Source organism: Desmodus rotundus, chromosome 1 (genome assembly GCF_022682495.2).
Source record: "Desmodus rotundus isolate HL8 chromosome 1, HLdesRot8A.1, whole genome shotgun sequence".
Taxonomy (NCBI): domain Eukaryota; kingdom Metazoa; phylum Chordata; class Mammalia; order Chiroptera; family Phyllostomidae; genus Desmodus; species Desmodus rotundus.
This window is the reverse complement of record NC_071387.1, coordinates 33,576,920-33,593,793: the sequence shown is the minus strand read 5'-3', so window position 1 is coordinate 33,593,793 and position 16,874 is coordinate 33,576,920. Positions and strand designations below refer to the sequence as shown.

The window sequence follows — 16,874 nt, the reverse complement described above, 5'->3', positions numbered from 1 at the left end:
ATAAATCACAGTCTTAAATTGTACAGTGTTTGGGAAGAAACAGGCAGCACATACCCGAGAGTACACTTTATTCAAGTTACTTTTCCAGAAAATATATTCAGTAAATATGGTAATATAGCAACAAAACTTGGGCTCACATGCCTCTGAAATTTTAAATTAATCTTCAATGATGTTGATCAGGAAATTCTTTCATTGGTGGAATTACTTCTCCAGTCTCCAGAATTGTATCACCCTAGGAAAACAAACATGCATTAGCAGAAAAATCTTGTCTGCAGAGCTGTATCCACTTGGTCAGACCTCACACCAAAACTCTAGTTCAGCTTTGGCATTCACACAGTAAAAGAGACTTAGACAAATCAAGGGCTGTCTGAAGACAAGAAACCAGTATTCAAATTTTAAGGTTTAAGTGAAGGAATAGAGGAAGTTTCACTCAACAGAAAGGGCATGAAAAGTGGCCTTTACAGAATGATGAAGACATGTTTGTTTGCATGACCCCAAGATACAGGAGAAGCCCTAGAAAAGTTAACAAGGAAACCTTCAGCTCAGCATAAGGAGGTAATGTATGCCCAGCAATTAAATATAGGCAATCACCAGATACTTTACTGTTTGGCCCAGATAGTAGAGACAGAACGCACACTTTGCCTGGGTAGCTGGTTCAGGTGTCATTTCAAACCTAGATAGAGCGTGTGACAGAAAAGGCATGGGCTTCGGAGACCAGAACCAAGTGGCGAGAATCCTGGAAACTCCATGGACAAGCTGTGTAATTGTAGGCCAATTACTTACTTAGCTTTAGTTTCAGCCTTGTGTTCAAGTTAAATTTGGTCACCATGACAGTTCGTGAGTGACTGTGTAGGGTTGAATTATCCTCCATCCCCCACCCCTGCCATTTCCTGACCTGTTACCTGATAAAGAAACTTTTTATGTTTAAGCCATTACACATTTTTGGGGTAATTTGTTACCACAGCTAACATTACCCTAACACAGAAATTAGTACTCTGAAGTGGTACTAATGCTGCTGTAAGAAATATTGAACCACATGGCACGGACACTGGCGTTGGAAGGTAAAAGATGGAAATAAAAGGCGGTAATAACTTGGAAGCAGACTGTCTAATGAACCTGAGGTTCTAGAAGAGGAAGCTGGAAAAAAAGTAATATGTGTTTGACTACACTCTGCCTTGGGAAAGTACTTTAGGAAATAACTCAGGCAAGAAGTGACTGATTTGAAAGAAGAGAATGAAAAAATTCAAGTCCTTTCAGGATTAGAAAACCATATTGCTTCTGAATCTCTATATAGTAAGGGTTAACACGGAAGATTCTGAGAAACAGAAGCCTGATGAAGCTTAGTAAACACAGGAACCCTATGGTAAAGATCAGACTGAAGTGCAGGTAGCCTTTGATCCAGAGTGTGTTTCAGGCAGTCTCCACATAGCTGCCACTGACTTGAGACAGGCAGCTGCAGGAGGACAAAGTAGAGAACTTGGTAACTGTATAGAAAGTACAAATGGATGTGGGACTAGCTAGAAGTAAATAGACTCCTACCAAGTATTTTTCTTTCTATGCCTACCAAATGTGGGAACTACATGGTCATCATGCAGACAACAAAAGCCTGTGAATGTCTGAGCTTAAAACCACCTCTGGCACTCGACCTGTGAGCAGGAGGCAGATAAAAAGACTGCAGGACCCTAACAAGGGCATACATCGCAGTACCCATTTTAGATGTGGCCTAGGTTGAAAATGGAAAAGAAAGAACCCCCTGGACACAGGGGCCAGGAAGAACAATGAACAAAGGTGTTACTTCGAGAAAACAAAATCAGTTTCCATTCAAGTAACTACCTATACACAAGGGTTAGGAATCTTTATAATATTTGACAACAATTTCAGAATTGCCAAGAACCAGTGACTGCTCTGCTGTCTGAAACACCATCACTGAACAATGGGTGTGATGGTGGTAGGGGGGCAAGGGACACAGTTTACTTGCCATCTTAGTTCATTGATCCTCAAATCTCCAAGAGAAGTCATATCTAAACCTGACAGGCACTACTATGCATCATCTGGAGATCTTGGATTTGAGGCTGGTTGCAGTGATGGAATGGGACTTTGGGATTTTCCTTAGGAAAGGAACTGTGTATATGTGTGGGAAAAAGGAAGCAAAGAGCTATTTTGGCTAGAAGGATTGACTATGGCAGGCTTCCAGTCATGGGAGGCTGAGAAATATAAAAAAGCACATAGCTATTTGGGACAATGAGAATGAGTTCTGGCCAACAGGATTTAAGAGAAGTGATGTAAGCTACTTACAAGTTTAGGCCTTAAAATCATCTTGAGACATCCAGTCCTCTCTTCCCTTTATATGATTTTGGAGGCCTCATTCTAGATAGCATAACTATAAGACAGGAAGATTACCTGCTTCACATTGTCTGTGATATCAATAAGAAATTGTTTCCTTTGTTTTGTTAAGCCATGGAGATTTAGGGGTATTTCTTACTGCTTATTCTATTCTGTGTACAAATGCACTCTTCAGGTCCTCAAATAGGAAGCTTTTCAAAGGGGTCAATGGCACAGAAAGGGAGAGAACCACAGTAGCAAAAAACAGAGAAGTAGGAGAAATGCTATGGAAAGAAAGAAATAATGAATATATATATATATATATATATATATGGAAGAATAAATAAATTCCTGAACTTGTGAAACCAGTAAGATAATTGCCTATTTTGAGACTACCTAGGCCCTGACCCACATCAATTATACACAATGAAATACAGAAGAAATCCCCTACTATTTCCTAAAGCAGAGTTCCAACTGGAAGGTTAGTCAATTTTGGTGGTTCTCCCTAAAATTCCCTTCTGTTGAAGTAGATAATGGATTATTGTGACTATGTTATTTGACTGAAGCAAGAATCAACACTGAGTTTTATTTTTCAAAATTACAGAACTTAGAGAGATTGATGGTAGTTTATTATCTGTGACAAGACATAGGAAAAAAACAACATATTTTTATGTTAAACAATAAATTCACAAACAACCAGTAAAAATACCAACTGACTACTGTGTAATCTTTTAATGATGAAAACACTCATTTTAAATTAGGTTAATAGCTTATATTTTCATATTATAAAATTTAAGCACACATTAACAAATTTTAAATTCACAGATAGAGACATTAAGGTCAAAGTGCCATAAGAAATAATAGTTTGGAAATAGTAACAGGAATTCAGTTGCTGTTACTATTCATTATATTACCATGCTCAGGTGTCTGCTCAGGCTAAGTCCTTAACTGTACATAAGCACAGGATACCTACCTTCAGTTCACTCTAGGACTACAAAAGTCATACAAGTTTTATAGACAAGCTGGAAAGAAATGTGTCCACCTCCTGTTTCAACTGTAACTGCTACCTCACACTATTTCCTTTTTTTTTTTTTTAACAAGAACACACAAAACAGTGAGAAGAAAGGAACATTTTAGTTTAACATCATCACTTGGAGAGGGAAAGGAGAAAGGAAACTATGAACAAAAGAAAAATTAGAGATGATTTAAGACTTACTGGGAATATTCTGCGCTTGCTTTCAACAATGGCATATGGTTTTGTCTGCAATAAAAGTAATGCTCTGTTAATTATGGTTTTAGAGTTTCTTCTAAAAAAAATAGATCATATCCCAAATGTTTAACTTAGCCCCAAATTTTCACCAGACTCCAGACTCATACAACCATTTACTCAAGATCTCTACCTGGTTGTGAAATAGGTATCTCCAACTTAACCACTAGCCCCTATCTCAGTATGACCCTTTAATTCTCCCAATTGAGGAGGCCAAAAACTTGACTCCTCAGCAGATCCTGTTGGTTCTACTCCTCTGCTCAAAGTTTAATTCTTAGAGATAAAAGCCCAAGCTCTGTCCGTGCTCTCTAAGACCCTGCACAATCTGGCTCTCAGCTACCTCTCTGAGCTCCTACCTTTCTCGCTCTCCTTGTACAGCCATGGTGCTCCTTTGCTACTAGTCCAATCAGCTGGGCCTGCCTGAGCCTTACACTTAAGGACTCCTCTACCTGAAATGCTCTCCTAGTTATCTGCTTGGTTCATATCTTCATGTTATTTATGTTTCTCTTCAAGAAGCACTTCCTCAGAGAGGCCTAATTAAAGTAGCAGACCCTGTCACTCTCTAATCTTTTACCCTGCTCAGTTTTTCTTCTACAGACTTAGCACCTCCATTACATAACTCTTTGTTTACCTATTTATTGCCAGTCTCCAAGACTAAACATTTCATGAGGGCAGGGACTCAATATGATTTGTTCACTGCTGAATCCCTATGTTTAGAACAGTGCCTTGCACACAGGAGGAACTAAATAAATATTTATAAAATAAATGTATTTATTATTTATTAAGTATATACATCTGTATGAAATACCAAACCAAAAAAATTTAATTACTTGCATGATGTAGAACTCAGAGAAATTGAAGCCAAAAGCAGGAGAGAAACTTAGAATACAATGTGAGGACGTTAAAGTGTCTTTTTCTTTTAAAATAGAAATGTTTTATCTTTCTTTTTTACGATTTTATTTAATTTTAGAGGTATGGGAAGGGAGGGAGAAAAACATTGATGTGCAAGAGAAACACTGATGTGTTGCCTCTCACATGACCCCAACCCAGGTCCTGGCCCACAACCCAGGCATGTGCCCTGACAGGGAACTGAACCTTTTGATTTGTGGGAGGGCACTTAACCCACTGAGCCACACCAGTCAGGGCTGAAGTGTTTTTTGAAAACATTTTACATAATACAGCCCTGGCCAGGTGGCACAATTGATTGGAGCTTCGTCCCATACAGCAAAAAGTTGCTGGTTTGATTCCAGGTCAGGATTCAATCCTGGGGTGTATATAGGAGGCAACAGATCTATGTTTCTTTCTCTCTCTCTCTCTCTCCCCACCCCTCCACCTCTCTCTAAATCAATAAACATGTCTTGGGGTGAGGATTAAAATAAATAAAAACATTCTACATGAAACAATGTAAAAACATTAAACTGTCTTTAAGAACTCAGGCCCGAGGCAATAAGACAGTGAAATGTCATCAGAGAAGGTAAAATTCAAGTAGGCAGTAAAGGTGTTAGATGAAGCAAACTGGCTGCAAAGGTTATTAAGGATGCAGTCCTACCCAAATCAAGAGAGTATAAGGCAAAAGAGAGCCCTACTGACATTTTTTTAAAAGACTTTACTTACTTATTTTTTTAGAGAGAGGGGAAGGGAGGGAGAACGAGAGGGGGAGAAATGTGTGAGAGAGACAGGGTTGCGTCTCGCATGCCCCCATCTGGGAACGTGGCCCGCAACCCAGGCATGTGCCCTGACTGGGAATCAAACCCACGACCCTTCAGTTTACAGGCCAACACTCAATCCACTGAGCCACAGCAGCCAGGGCCCTACTAACATCTTTGACTCAGGAAACATCACCTGGAAGTTTGACTCCCTCAGAAAAGCAACTATATTGTTTTGAATTGTTGACCCAGTAACTGCAGCTTGTTAAATTTGCTTCTAGAAAAATTTAGTTAAATATATATGACAAAGTAAATCAAATCCAGAGTAAACAGGTGAATGTCAAATATAATCAGTTCCAAAAATAATGGGATAATCCATATATTCTGTTATTTAGAGCATGTGTAATGTGTAAGGTAATCTGGTTTTAAAATACTAGTTTTAAGATTCTGGTTAAAGTACATAATTAATTTAGCTTGTGATTTTAAGTTTAAAAAGATTTTGCTTCTTAGGGTCATTAATTTGCCCTATAAATACTTTTTTTTAAAGGTTGTATTTATTTATTTTTAGGAGAGGGGAAGGGAGGGAGAAAGAGAGGGAACAAAACATCAACGTGTGGTTGCCTCTCAGGTGGCCCCCACTGGGGACCTGGCCCAAAACCTAGGCATGTGCCCTGACTAGGAATCAAACTGGCAACCCTTTGGTTTACAGCTCACACTCAATCCACTGAGCTACACCAGCCAATGCTGCCCTATAAATACTTAAAAATAAAATATGTAAAATTTATAAATGTAATCTAAAACATTTAAGAGAATTTGATTATGTTTGTAAGTAGAATTATTTTCAGTGTTCAACTGGGATTAATCCAAAAATAGTAAGAACAAAGAAAGGAGACTGTATTTTACCAGCTTTATAAGCAGTTTAAAAGAATTTTACAAATAAGTTTAAAGAATTAGAAAAAAGTTTTTAAATTTGAAACTAAGAAATTGAATATTAATTTATATTCCAGATAACTGTAAATAGTTTTTGCACATAAAAACTATTCACAGATGTTAAAAAAACTGACAGAAAGTACTGTCCTTTGCAATGTATAACGCACACTTTTTTGCCCAAATATTTGAGGGGAAAATAAGGGTGTGCATTATACATGGGTAGTACTAATTCCGTATATACATAAATATTTTTAATTATTTTACTTATGCTTTTGTATTAAAAGTATAACTCTAGAAAGCAATAAAGATACCTGTATGCAAAATAATACCCTGGAATACAGTAATCGGTTTTGTTTGTAAATATAAATAAAAAACTGAATTAAAAGGTTAAAAGATTTTTTTCCTGAAACTTTCAGCCAAAAACATGGATGTACACTATACACAGGAGTGCATTACATGTGGTAAAATATGGTAATATTTTGTCTTTTCTAGGGTCCTGCATGTTAAGACAGTGTAAAAAACACTGACCTAGAATGATAAGTAAGAAGTGGCCTGTACACTTGCAGGTGAATATAAATATAAAACTTTGTTTAAGCCCATCAACAATGGAAATATAAACTATACTCTCACCTTTAGACATATAAATTGTTAACCCCCTTTAATGGTTGCATTAAGATTTTCTGTTGGTGTATGGGTATATAATGAAAACACTAAACCCCAACTCTAATTCCTACATTAATCTCATATTTTTAAACATAAGACAGGCCATATCCACTGGGACATCCCCAGAAACTAATGTGGAAACACATGTTCCTAAACAACTTTCCTTCCTCCCCATGGCCAGAAAGCCCTCCTTTTCAACACCCTACTTATAACTTCCAAGGCGAGGGATTTTAGTCATAAATGACTCTGAACTTTGGTTTCATTCCCAACTTAACTTGAGCTATTTCTTCCTTAAAAGGTATCTCCTGCCTTCACTTTTCCATTCCTGCTAACCAGATTCTCATCAACTAATACCTACCAAATGGTGACAGCTTCCAACTGGTTTACCTGATGTCAGTACGTACTTTCCTCCCTCCAATTCACTCCACATATCAATGTTTTTTATGTTTTCCTAAATATATCATTTTATTGTCACTTTCCTGTTTAAAACAAAAAGCTTCCCACTGCCTACCACATAAAGTTCAACTGCCTGTGCCTAGTTTTCAAGAGTTTCCATTAACTGGCCCCAGCCTACTGAGCCAAGAGACTTGCTATTCTAGTTATCTTCTCAGTCTTGGGTTAGATATGGTCATGCCCATTACTGATTCCTTATCTTTCTTTTTAACTGGAATAACTTTTCTCCAACACACGCTTACCCAAATCATACCTATCTTCCAACTGTACTATAAACTCCTTAAGGAGTTTAGGACAGGAATTTTGTCTTATGTATTTTTGATAGCAGTAAAGGAAGAGAACATAGTAGGCACTCCATAGTTATTGATCAATGGATATATCTGCTTAGTGAAAAGAAAAAAGATGTCAGTGATCAGAATTTTAAAGAGACCACCCAATCAACAGAGGACAAGTCACGTTAGAGGGAATTTTCTGAGAACCCCAGTTATTTGCTTCTCTCCTTTCAACAGGCTAACTTCAGCTGGATTACCTACAACTTGTTAGGCAGTCCCTAACTTTTGTTTTGTTTTTATCTTGAAATAATTTTAAACTTACAGAAAGTTGTAAGAATTATAAAAATAATTTTTTTACCAAATTACTTCATAGTAAATTGCTGACTGGTTTGTTACTTTAAGATATTTCCTACAAATAAGGAAAATATTCTTAAAATAATCACAAAAAACATCAGTATCAGGGAATTAACATTGATACATTATTACCTTCTACCTACGCTAAAGAACCCATTCAGATTTTACCAATTGTTTCCGTAATTGTTTGAAATTCTCAGAAAATCCTATCTGACTGGACTTGTTCTCCATTGTTTAGGCTATTTAAAATTTTGACTGTTAATACCATCTTTAATCTTTTGACTAAGCAGATTATGGCCTATTAATCATGAAATGCATTTAGTTGACATGCCTATTTAGTTTTTTTTCAATCTGGAATGAATCTTAGTTAATCTTTAACTTTCCTGACACTGTTGAAGGCAATAAGTCAATTATGCAGAAAAGTCCCTCAGTTTGGATTTGTCTTAAGTATCCTCATGATTAGATTCAGGTTATGCGTTTTTGGCAGGAATATTGCAAAACTGATGCTGTTTTCTTTTTATTTCACACTATCAAGTAGCACACAATTTGTTTGTCCCATTATTAGTAATGTTAATTTAGATTTCTTGATTAAGGTATTCTGTGCCAGGCTTCTCTAACACAAAATTACCTTTTTTCCCTTTATAACAAATGAGTATGTTGAAGAGAGGTATTTTGAGATTAATCTTAGTATCTTTTGATATTCTTTGGCTGAATAAAATATTATTATGATGACTCAAATTATGATTTTTCTAGTTCTATCATTCCTTGCCTGTTTATTATTTAGCAATCTAATAAAAAAGCTTTCTCGTTTCTCCATTTATACTTATTTATATGAGTATGGACTCATGGATTTACATTTTATATATTAGGTTATCTATCATCTATTACTATCATTATATAGTTCGATGCTCAAATTATCCCAATGCGAGTCCTTTCAAGCTTACTCTGTGTCTTTTTGATATATCTCCATCACTCTTTGAACAATTCTTTACTTTGTGGGACAAGCCAATTTTGTATTTTTCCTGCCCCAGCCCTGGAACTGGCCATTTCTCCAAAGAGCTCTGGCTCTTTCAGTGAAGAATTTTATTTAGAAAATAAGACCAGGCTGCTAGACATACTAATTTCCTCGGGGTAGCTCTGCCACCAGGAGCTGTCAGTTGTCAGAGCTAGAGAATACCCACAATAACATCTATATTTACTTCTATATCTGTCAATACATATTAAAAGCAAGTTCACACCCATGCTTCCAATTCCATTCCAGTAGCACAGAATTTTTTCCCTTTCCAGTTTCCAGCAGTGGGAACCTGGGTGCCCCTATCATCAATACACAAGACTTATGTACCTATCTGACCGATGTTCTGTATATAGCTAGTCTCTTGTCACAATCACCACACTCCAATATAAATAATAGCCTCCCCTCGTTCAGGTTCTGACATTTTACTTTGTGCTGCCACCTCCATTATTGCCCCAAATCACCCTTCTTCCAATACCCTACATCACGTTGCTGCCACTGCTATTCTCCAAACAGCACAATTTGTGCACTCACCAATACCCCTTCCCCTCGCAGCAACCCACTCAGGATCTAACACTCCTCGGTGGGTACAAGAATGCCCCCCTACTCTGTGTGGGTTCCATGCTAGGCAACCACCACTGCTCTCTTCCATACCACTCCCGAAATGCCCTCTTTCCTTACCATGCCTGGCTCCAACACCCTACACCAGGCTATCCTTTTAGCCTTTTCAATAAGGCAACTGGCTCAGTTCAACCACAACATCCAAGATCTTTCAGTGAAAAGGTTCAAGCTTTTGAACATCTTGGATTCTAAATTTAAAAAGTTGTAAATATCAGATAGAATAAAGAAAAGGGAAATGGAATGATGACAAAGATAACCTTTGACTATTTTGAATTGTTATCGTATACCAGATCTCCACTCAAAAAGGGAAACAAATTTTTTTCTCCCTCCTACTCACAATCCTGAATTTACACTACTATTATTAGGTCACTAGATTCTAATCAAGTGTACACACTGTTTCTACGAGGAAATGCATTTCAAATTGTAAGCAACAAAAAGATTAACTTTTTGAAAAACCATACATTACTTAAGTTTCATTAAACCTTTTATTTAAAAGGGTACAAAGTTGTTCAAAATCAGTTACAAGTGGCAGTTTATTTCCACTAAGTAAAGCAGGTTAAGGCATACCCACATAGGAAATCATTTTGTACATTATTAAAAATAAATTCTGAAAAATACATGTTTAAAATATACTTACATTCACATGATATTTGAGATAATAATGAATAATCCAGGCAGGTATAAGTACATGAGTAAAAACAAGGACACTGTGTCGGTATGTCTTATAGATCTGGGGGGGGAAACATACAAAAAAATAAACAGGTATTCTATCTTAGATTTGTGGCAAAGAAAAAAACCCCACCCATCAATGATATAACAATGTCATAATCATTTAAAAATTTCTAAATTCTACAAATTTCCTTATAATCTATAGCTAACCTCACCCACCCAAATATTTTTACTAAGCATATGGCCTTCTAGGGAATAGGATACCTAGAGTTTGGGGCAAGTTGCATTAAGACAAGTAGCATTTTGCAAAACTATAGTAAGGCATTTATACATTTTCCTAAAAAAAACTTCTAAAATATCCTTATTGTAAGTTTAAGATAAAACATGGCATAAAATGTTAATCAATTTAACCAGAGTAATCAAACCTACAGAATTTTGCAGATCAATTCATTTCCCTAATTTATCAATTTCCCACAATCAACTCCACTTGCATCATTCTAGGTGTGAGGCAGACAACCTGAGCACACTGATGCTGGAAGAGTGTTTTACATACTAACAGGAGTGTTTCAAGCTCACTTTGAGATGCCTTTATACTATTTTAAGAGAAAGGCAAAAGAGAACTAAAAAAAGAGAACTTTTCCATGGCAGCCAATTTGAAGCACACTTATCCTTTCAGGAAAAGGATTCTAAGTGTTGTAATAGATATGATTGTGGAAGAAAAAATAAACTCAAAGTAAGTTAAGATGGATTTCAACAAAGGATTAATTACAAAGATTTTATTTATTTATTTTAGACAGAGGGAAAGGGAGGGAGAACGAGAGGAGAGAAACATCAATGCGTGGTCACCTCTCGTGCACTCCTTACTAGGGACCTGGCCTGCAACCCAGGCATGTGCCCTGACTGGGAATCGAACAAGCGACCCTTTGGTTTGAAGGCTGACGCTCAATCCACTCAGCCACACCAGCCAGGGCTGATTATTTACTTCTTCACATCACTAGCTGATGGGAGGGATGTCTACTTTCAACCAATGGCTGCCAAAATGAACAAGTAATGTGAAGGATACAAAGGGGAGAGAAGGGTTGAATTAGAGTGTAATTTTACCACCATAAATAAGTATCTAATACCACTTTCTCAGAAAAATTTGCACCAAACTTTGTAGACTGTAAGAAAGTAGATATACACATTTCAATATGAATTTCAATTTCTAGCTCTATGACCATGAGTAGATCGCTGAATTTTCGTAGGCCTCAGTTTCCACTCATTTAAAATGAGAATTAGGAATACTTTTCTTCTTTATAGGAATAAAGCATAAGTGAAATAACACATATAAAACCCTCAGCAAACTGACCCACACAGGGTAAGCACCCAAGTGTTACTCAGTATTATTCCCATTATCATCAGCCGATGTCGTAGTTAAGTGAGAGCGATTCTGAGACAGTGTTCATCCGGCATAACTGATGTGATTTAATTTATGACCTCAAAAGTATGTCCAGAGACCATAAAAATAATTAAAATCTTTTTTTAAAAAAGAGTTATCTTCATTTTTAGAGAGAGGGGAAGGGAGATAGAAAGAGAGTGACAGAAATATTGACATGTGAGAGATCCATCCATCGGTTGCCCCTAACCAGGGACCTGGCCTGCAACCCAGGCACGTGCCCTGACCGGGAAACAAACTAGCAACCTTTGGATCGGAGGCCGGGGCTCAACCCACTAAGCCACACGAGCCAGAGCTAAAGACAACTCTTGAATGAGTGACTGTCTGCACAGTAAAGTCCAGGAATGGCATTTCTCTTAGATGAGAAAAAGTTTGTTAAAAGTACATAGTGGTAGTTTAGAAAGGTGGCTCTTGAACATGATTCACAACGCACACCGACAGGACCCTGTCTATTACGGTAATCACACGGGAGGCTGCACTATCAGAGGCTCATTGAGCCTTCCGGTAGTAGGCTGTAGTGTTTGTTGGTCTCTACAACTTCAACCTTAAAAATCAGCCAAGTGTCCTCAAATATTAAAATCACAGAATTTTAACTACTAAATCCTTGGCTATCAGTCTGGGGGAAGATTTGTACAGTCAAAAGAGAATGAAACGTGCAGTGTCCTGCCAAATCCAAGCAAACAATCGTCTCCTTCGGATCACACTAGAAAGCAGAGACAAGACTCTCCCAAAGCCAGACGCGCTCCTGGACTCCTGACTCCACCCACTCTTGAGACAAGGCAGCGTCCCCACTAAACCTGTCTTGGTTGAACCTGATTGTCCCTCGGGGAACTATCGGGACTTGCAGGTGCAGAGCGATGTCAGTCCTTGGTATGGCTGCAAGGAGCAGGCATCCCAGCAGACTGGCTGGGGGTCGGGAAGGATTGTGTGTACAGGGGGTGGGGGAGGGAGGGAGGCCCGTTACTCACCAGGTTCTTCCAAGGGGCCTGGTCCTGAAGAAATTTATTCCAGAATCTCTCCATAGGCCACATCCTCCGAGGGGGCAGCACCGGCTCCCGAGGGCTCAGCTCCTGGTCCTTCAGCCATCGCCTTCTCAGTTCTCGCAGCTGCTGCAGCCGCAGTTTCTCGTCTGGCGTGTACCCTGTCATGTCGCCGCTGGTACCCAGGCAGAAGGAGACGGCGCGTGCCCGGACCAGCGTCTAGTCACTCGGGCGCGCTCCCGCCGGGCAAAGCGACCTTGCGAGGACGTCTGGGAGCGGCGCGCCGCTATGACGCCACTCCGGCCCTGCCTCGACCGCGGCTCCAATCGCCGCGCAGTAGCTGAGCATGCGCAAAGCTCTGCACCCGCCATTCGCGTGCAGTGATTACCAGCGAGTGTGCTATAAGGCGGAGGAGATGTTAAGAATCAAGTTTAAGAAGTCAGGGGACTTGCGGTTCTGATAAGGAAGAATTGGTGTGCTGGGAAGGATGGGAGTATGTGATTCATTGAATTATCCACATGCAAAATTCTTTACTTGCCTTTCCCACCTTGGAATTCCTCTTCTCTGGAGTTTGTTGAGTCCACGACAGCCGAGTTTAAATCCCGTCCGTGTCCGTGACTGGTAAAGTGGCCTTGAGCAGCTATCTCAGTCTGTTTCTTCATCTGTACTGCAGAAGTGAAAAGTAGTTTAATATCTAGGAGATTTGGACGCATTCACACTTCGACTCAGCAGTCCCACTTCTAGGACTCTGTCCCAAAGATATGGCGGTAAAAATATGAAAGGAATGTTCACGACTATTAATTGCAGCACTATTTATAATAAAATAATGGAAGTTGCCCCAAATTCCTCATTAGAGAACTAGTTGAATAATTATAGTACGACAACATAATGAAGTACTCTATATACAACTGTGGATTGCTCTCCAGAATATTTTGATAAGTGGAAAAAAGCTATGGGTAGCAAAGTGCGCGTAGTATGTTACCTTTTACCCAAAAAAGGAAGGGTGGTAGTAATAATACTGAATACTAAATAAAACTGTATGTATCGTGTGTATATATATACACACAGACACACGTTCGATTAAATTTTTAAAATAATGGAAAGGGAACTCGGCTTTTTAAAAATGTTACTTATGGGGGAAGAAGGGATTAGGATAGGAGACAGGGATAGAAACTAAACTTCTCTGAATGTATCTTATTTAATAGAATTAACTCTAGAACCATGTAAGCGTTTCATATTATCATAAAATAAAATTAAATTTACCAAAAGCATCCTGTGAAAATGAAAAGTAAAAACACATGGATCTAATTGTGTACATGGTGGCATAATCTTGAAAACACATCATTTCAAATAACTTTAAACCATCAAATTACTTACTAATTACAAATTACAAATCTATACAGAGATGTACCTCAAAGACAAAAAGAACTGCAACAAAGAAATCTCATTATTTTAAGTAATCATATTGTTGGTAGTGGTGGTGATGGAGGTATTGCTAATCTGACACTGACGATAAATGGTTATGCTGGGGTTTTGTAATGGGAGAAAGGAGATACAAGTGTAAGTTTGAGTAAAAACTCTATAGTCTTTAATTTGAATATGTATGTATATATCATTTTATCTCACTGAATGGCCTTAAAACAATGGCCAATCTAGTAACCACGAACATCTCTAGCTCCTAGATTGTGATCTCTAAAAATCTTTCCATTAAAGGAACTAAGACTACTTGGAGCAGCAGTTCTCAAACATTTTGCTCCCCAAACTTCTTTAAACTCTTAAAAATTGTTGAGGACTCCAAAGAGCTTTTGTTCACGTGGTTATAGCTACTGAATTAGAATTGCATTAGAAATTAAAACAGATTTGAAAATGACAAGACATCCATTAACAATTATTTAATGAGAAGAGTGCCACTGTTTTTACATTTTTGTAAATTTCTTTAATGCCTGGCTTAATAAACGACAGCAGAAATCTTATAACCACTTCTGCTTTCAACCATAATAGCACACATCATGTAGCCTTTGGGAAACTTCATACACATTTCTGAGAGAATGAGAGTTAAAAAGGGCAAATAGCAACTAGTATTATTATGAAAATAATTTCGACCTCACAGACCCCAAGGAAGGATCACTGGAACTCCCAGGGGTCCCCAAATTATACTCTGAGAACCATTGCTTTAAAGAAAGCTAGTTTCAGGTCTGAGTTAGGAAGGTAAAAGAAGCCTGGACCATCTTGTCTTAGCAAAAAGCAGGAAAGTTTTTAAGGGCTGGTAGAATCCCATCAAGTGGATTCAGGAGCCAACCTGAATAGATTTCCACTAACCAAAGAGGGAACAATTTGAGCATCAATAAATATAATGATGTCAGTGAATTGAAAAATATTAAATATGTTCACATACATAAGTTCATAATGCTTTTTTAAAACTCAGTGATCACTTTTAAATGGTGGTAGGGAATCAATTCCTTATTTGGAAAAGTGGTAAGTAGAGGAAAAATTAAGCACTTTTCTGGCCTCACTATATAAATTGCATCTTAAAGTAACAAAATAGGTGTTGAGGGGAAATTTCTTCAAAGAAGCATAAAAGCCTAATAAAAGAAGAAGGGATGGCAGTTAGAATATCACTTTTTTGCAACCATTAGTTCATTAACGAATCACTGCAGTAATCAATAGCTGCTGATGTCTCAAAAAGAGAGCAGCTGAGTCTGCTGGTGGAAGGCTGCCTCGCTGCCTGGGAAGTAACCTTGCCAAACAAAAACTTCAGACTGAATCTGATCAAGTTTCTAGATCTAACTACTCATTTAATGGAAATACAGGGGACAGAGGAATTCCTATACAATACTGAAATGATGCATTCAGAAAAATTCAGACTATAGAAATGGCAGAGAAGTGATTCCGTTTCTTAAAACAAAATTATATATAGATATAGAAATGGAAATAGAAAGAACCCACAGATTAAAAGAGACAATGGTAACTCAATAACAACAACAAAACCTGATTTAAAAATGGGCCAAAGGCCTTAACAGACACCTCACTGAAGAAGATATATGATAGCAAGTAAGCATATGAAAAGATGCTCTACATCATATGTCATCAGGGAAATGCAAGTTAAGACAATGAGATACCATTAAACACCTATTAGAGTGGCCGGAATTTGAAACCCTGACACCACCAAATGCTGGGGACGTTGTGGAGCACGTGGGGCACCAGGAACATTCCTACACTGCTGGTGGGAATGCAAAATGGTCCAGACACATTGGGAGACTCTGGCAATTTCTTACGAAACTAAACATACTCTTACCATATAATCGAGCAATTTCATTCTTTTGATATTTTACCCAAAGGAACTGGAAATTTATGTTTACACAAAAACCTGCATACAAATGTTTATAGCAACTCTATTCGTAATTTCCAAAACTTGGAAGCAACCAATACTTTCTTCAATAGGTGAGTGAATAAATAAACTGTGGTACATGCAGACAATAAAATGTTATTCAATGACAAAAAGAAATGAGCTGTCAAGACATGAATAGACATGGAGGAATTTTAAATGCATATTATTAGTGAAAGAAACCAATCTGAGAAGGCTATAAGCTGTGTAAGTCCAACTATATGACATTCTGGAAAAGGCATAACTATATAGAGATAAAAAGATCTGTGGTTGCCAGGGCTGGGGTGGGGGGGAGATAAATAGGCAAAGCACAGAGGATATGCACAGCAATGAAAATATTCTGCATGATGCTGTAATGATGGATATATAAAGGTCCATCCGGAAAAAGCCCAGCCATTGTTAATATAACAAGAAAGGTTTGCATGACATCCATGTAACCTGGCAGCCAAGGACAGCAGACTGGAATGCACATGTGTGAACAATGATGACTCCACTGTACTAGCCAGTGGAGGAGGTAGGTGCCACTGAGTGAGCATGTGTACTGTGTGGCCATTGGCATTTAATGACTGAGTGAGTAAAGCAATGAATCTATGTTAAATTTTGCGTTAAGTTTGAATATTCCTCTGGGGAAACTTTTCGAATGATTCAGAAGGCCACGTCTATGGGTAACTGCTGATTGGCAGCTTCATTAGGACAATGCACCCACTCATGCATCACATCTCTTGGAGAGTTTTTTTGGCAAAACATCAAGTCATCCAGGTGACTCAGCCCCTCTAGACCCCAGATTTGGAGCCCTGTGACTTCCGGCTTTTCCCAAAACTAAAATCATGTTTGAAAGGGAAGAGATTTCAGACCATCCATGAAA

At 38.1% G+C, this 16,874-nt stretch overlaps 1 protein-coding gene across 2 annotated transcripts; it reads right to left on the bottom strand.

Moving 5' to 3' along the window:
• Positions 1–51: 51 nt before the first annotated feature.
• Positions 52–12,903, bottom strand: NDUFB6 (NADH:ubiquinone oxidoreductase subunit B6). 2 transcript variants are annotated; one of them, XM_024560243.3, is made up of 4 exons: positions 12,613–12,890; positions 10,178–10,270; positions 3,539–3,583; positions 52–232 (listed from the first exon to the last, which is right to left on the bottom strand). In XM_024560243.3, exons 1-4 carry the CDS (start codon positions 12,790–12,792, stop codon positions 164–166), a joined length of 387 nt encoding a protein of 128 aa, XP_024416011.1. In that variant the 5' UTR covers positions 12,793–12,890; the 3' UTR covers positions 52–163. The 2 variants fall into 2 exon arrangements, with proteins under 2 accessions (XP_024416011.1, XP_045051111.1); XM_045195176.3 differs by lacking the exon at positions 10,178–10,270 and having other exon boundaries at positions 12,613–12,903.
• Between the last annotated feature and the right edge of the window lie 3,971 nt (positions 12,904–16,874).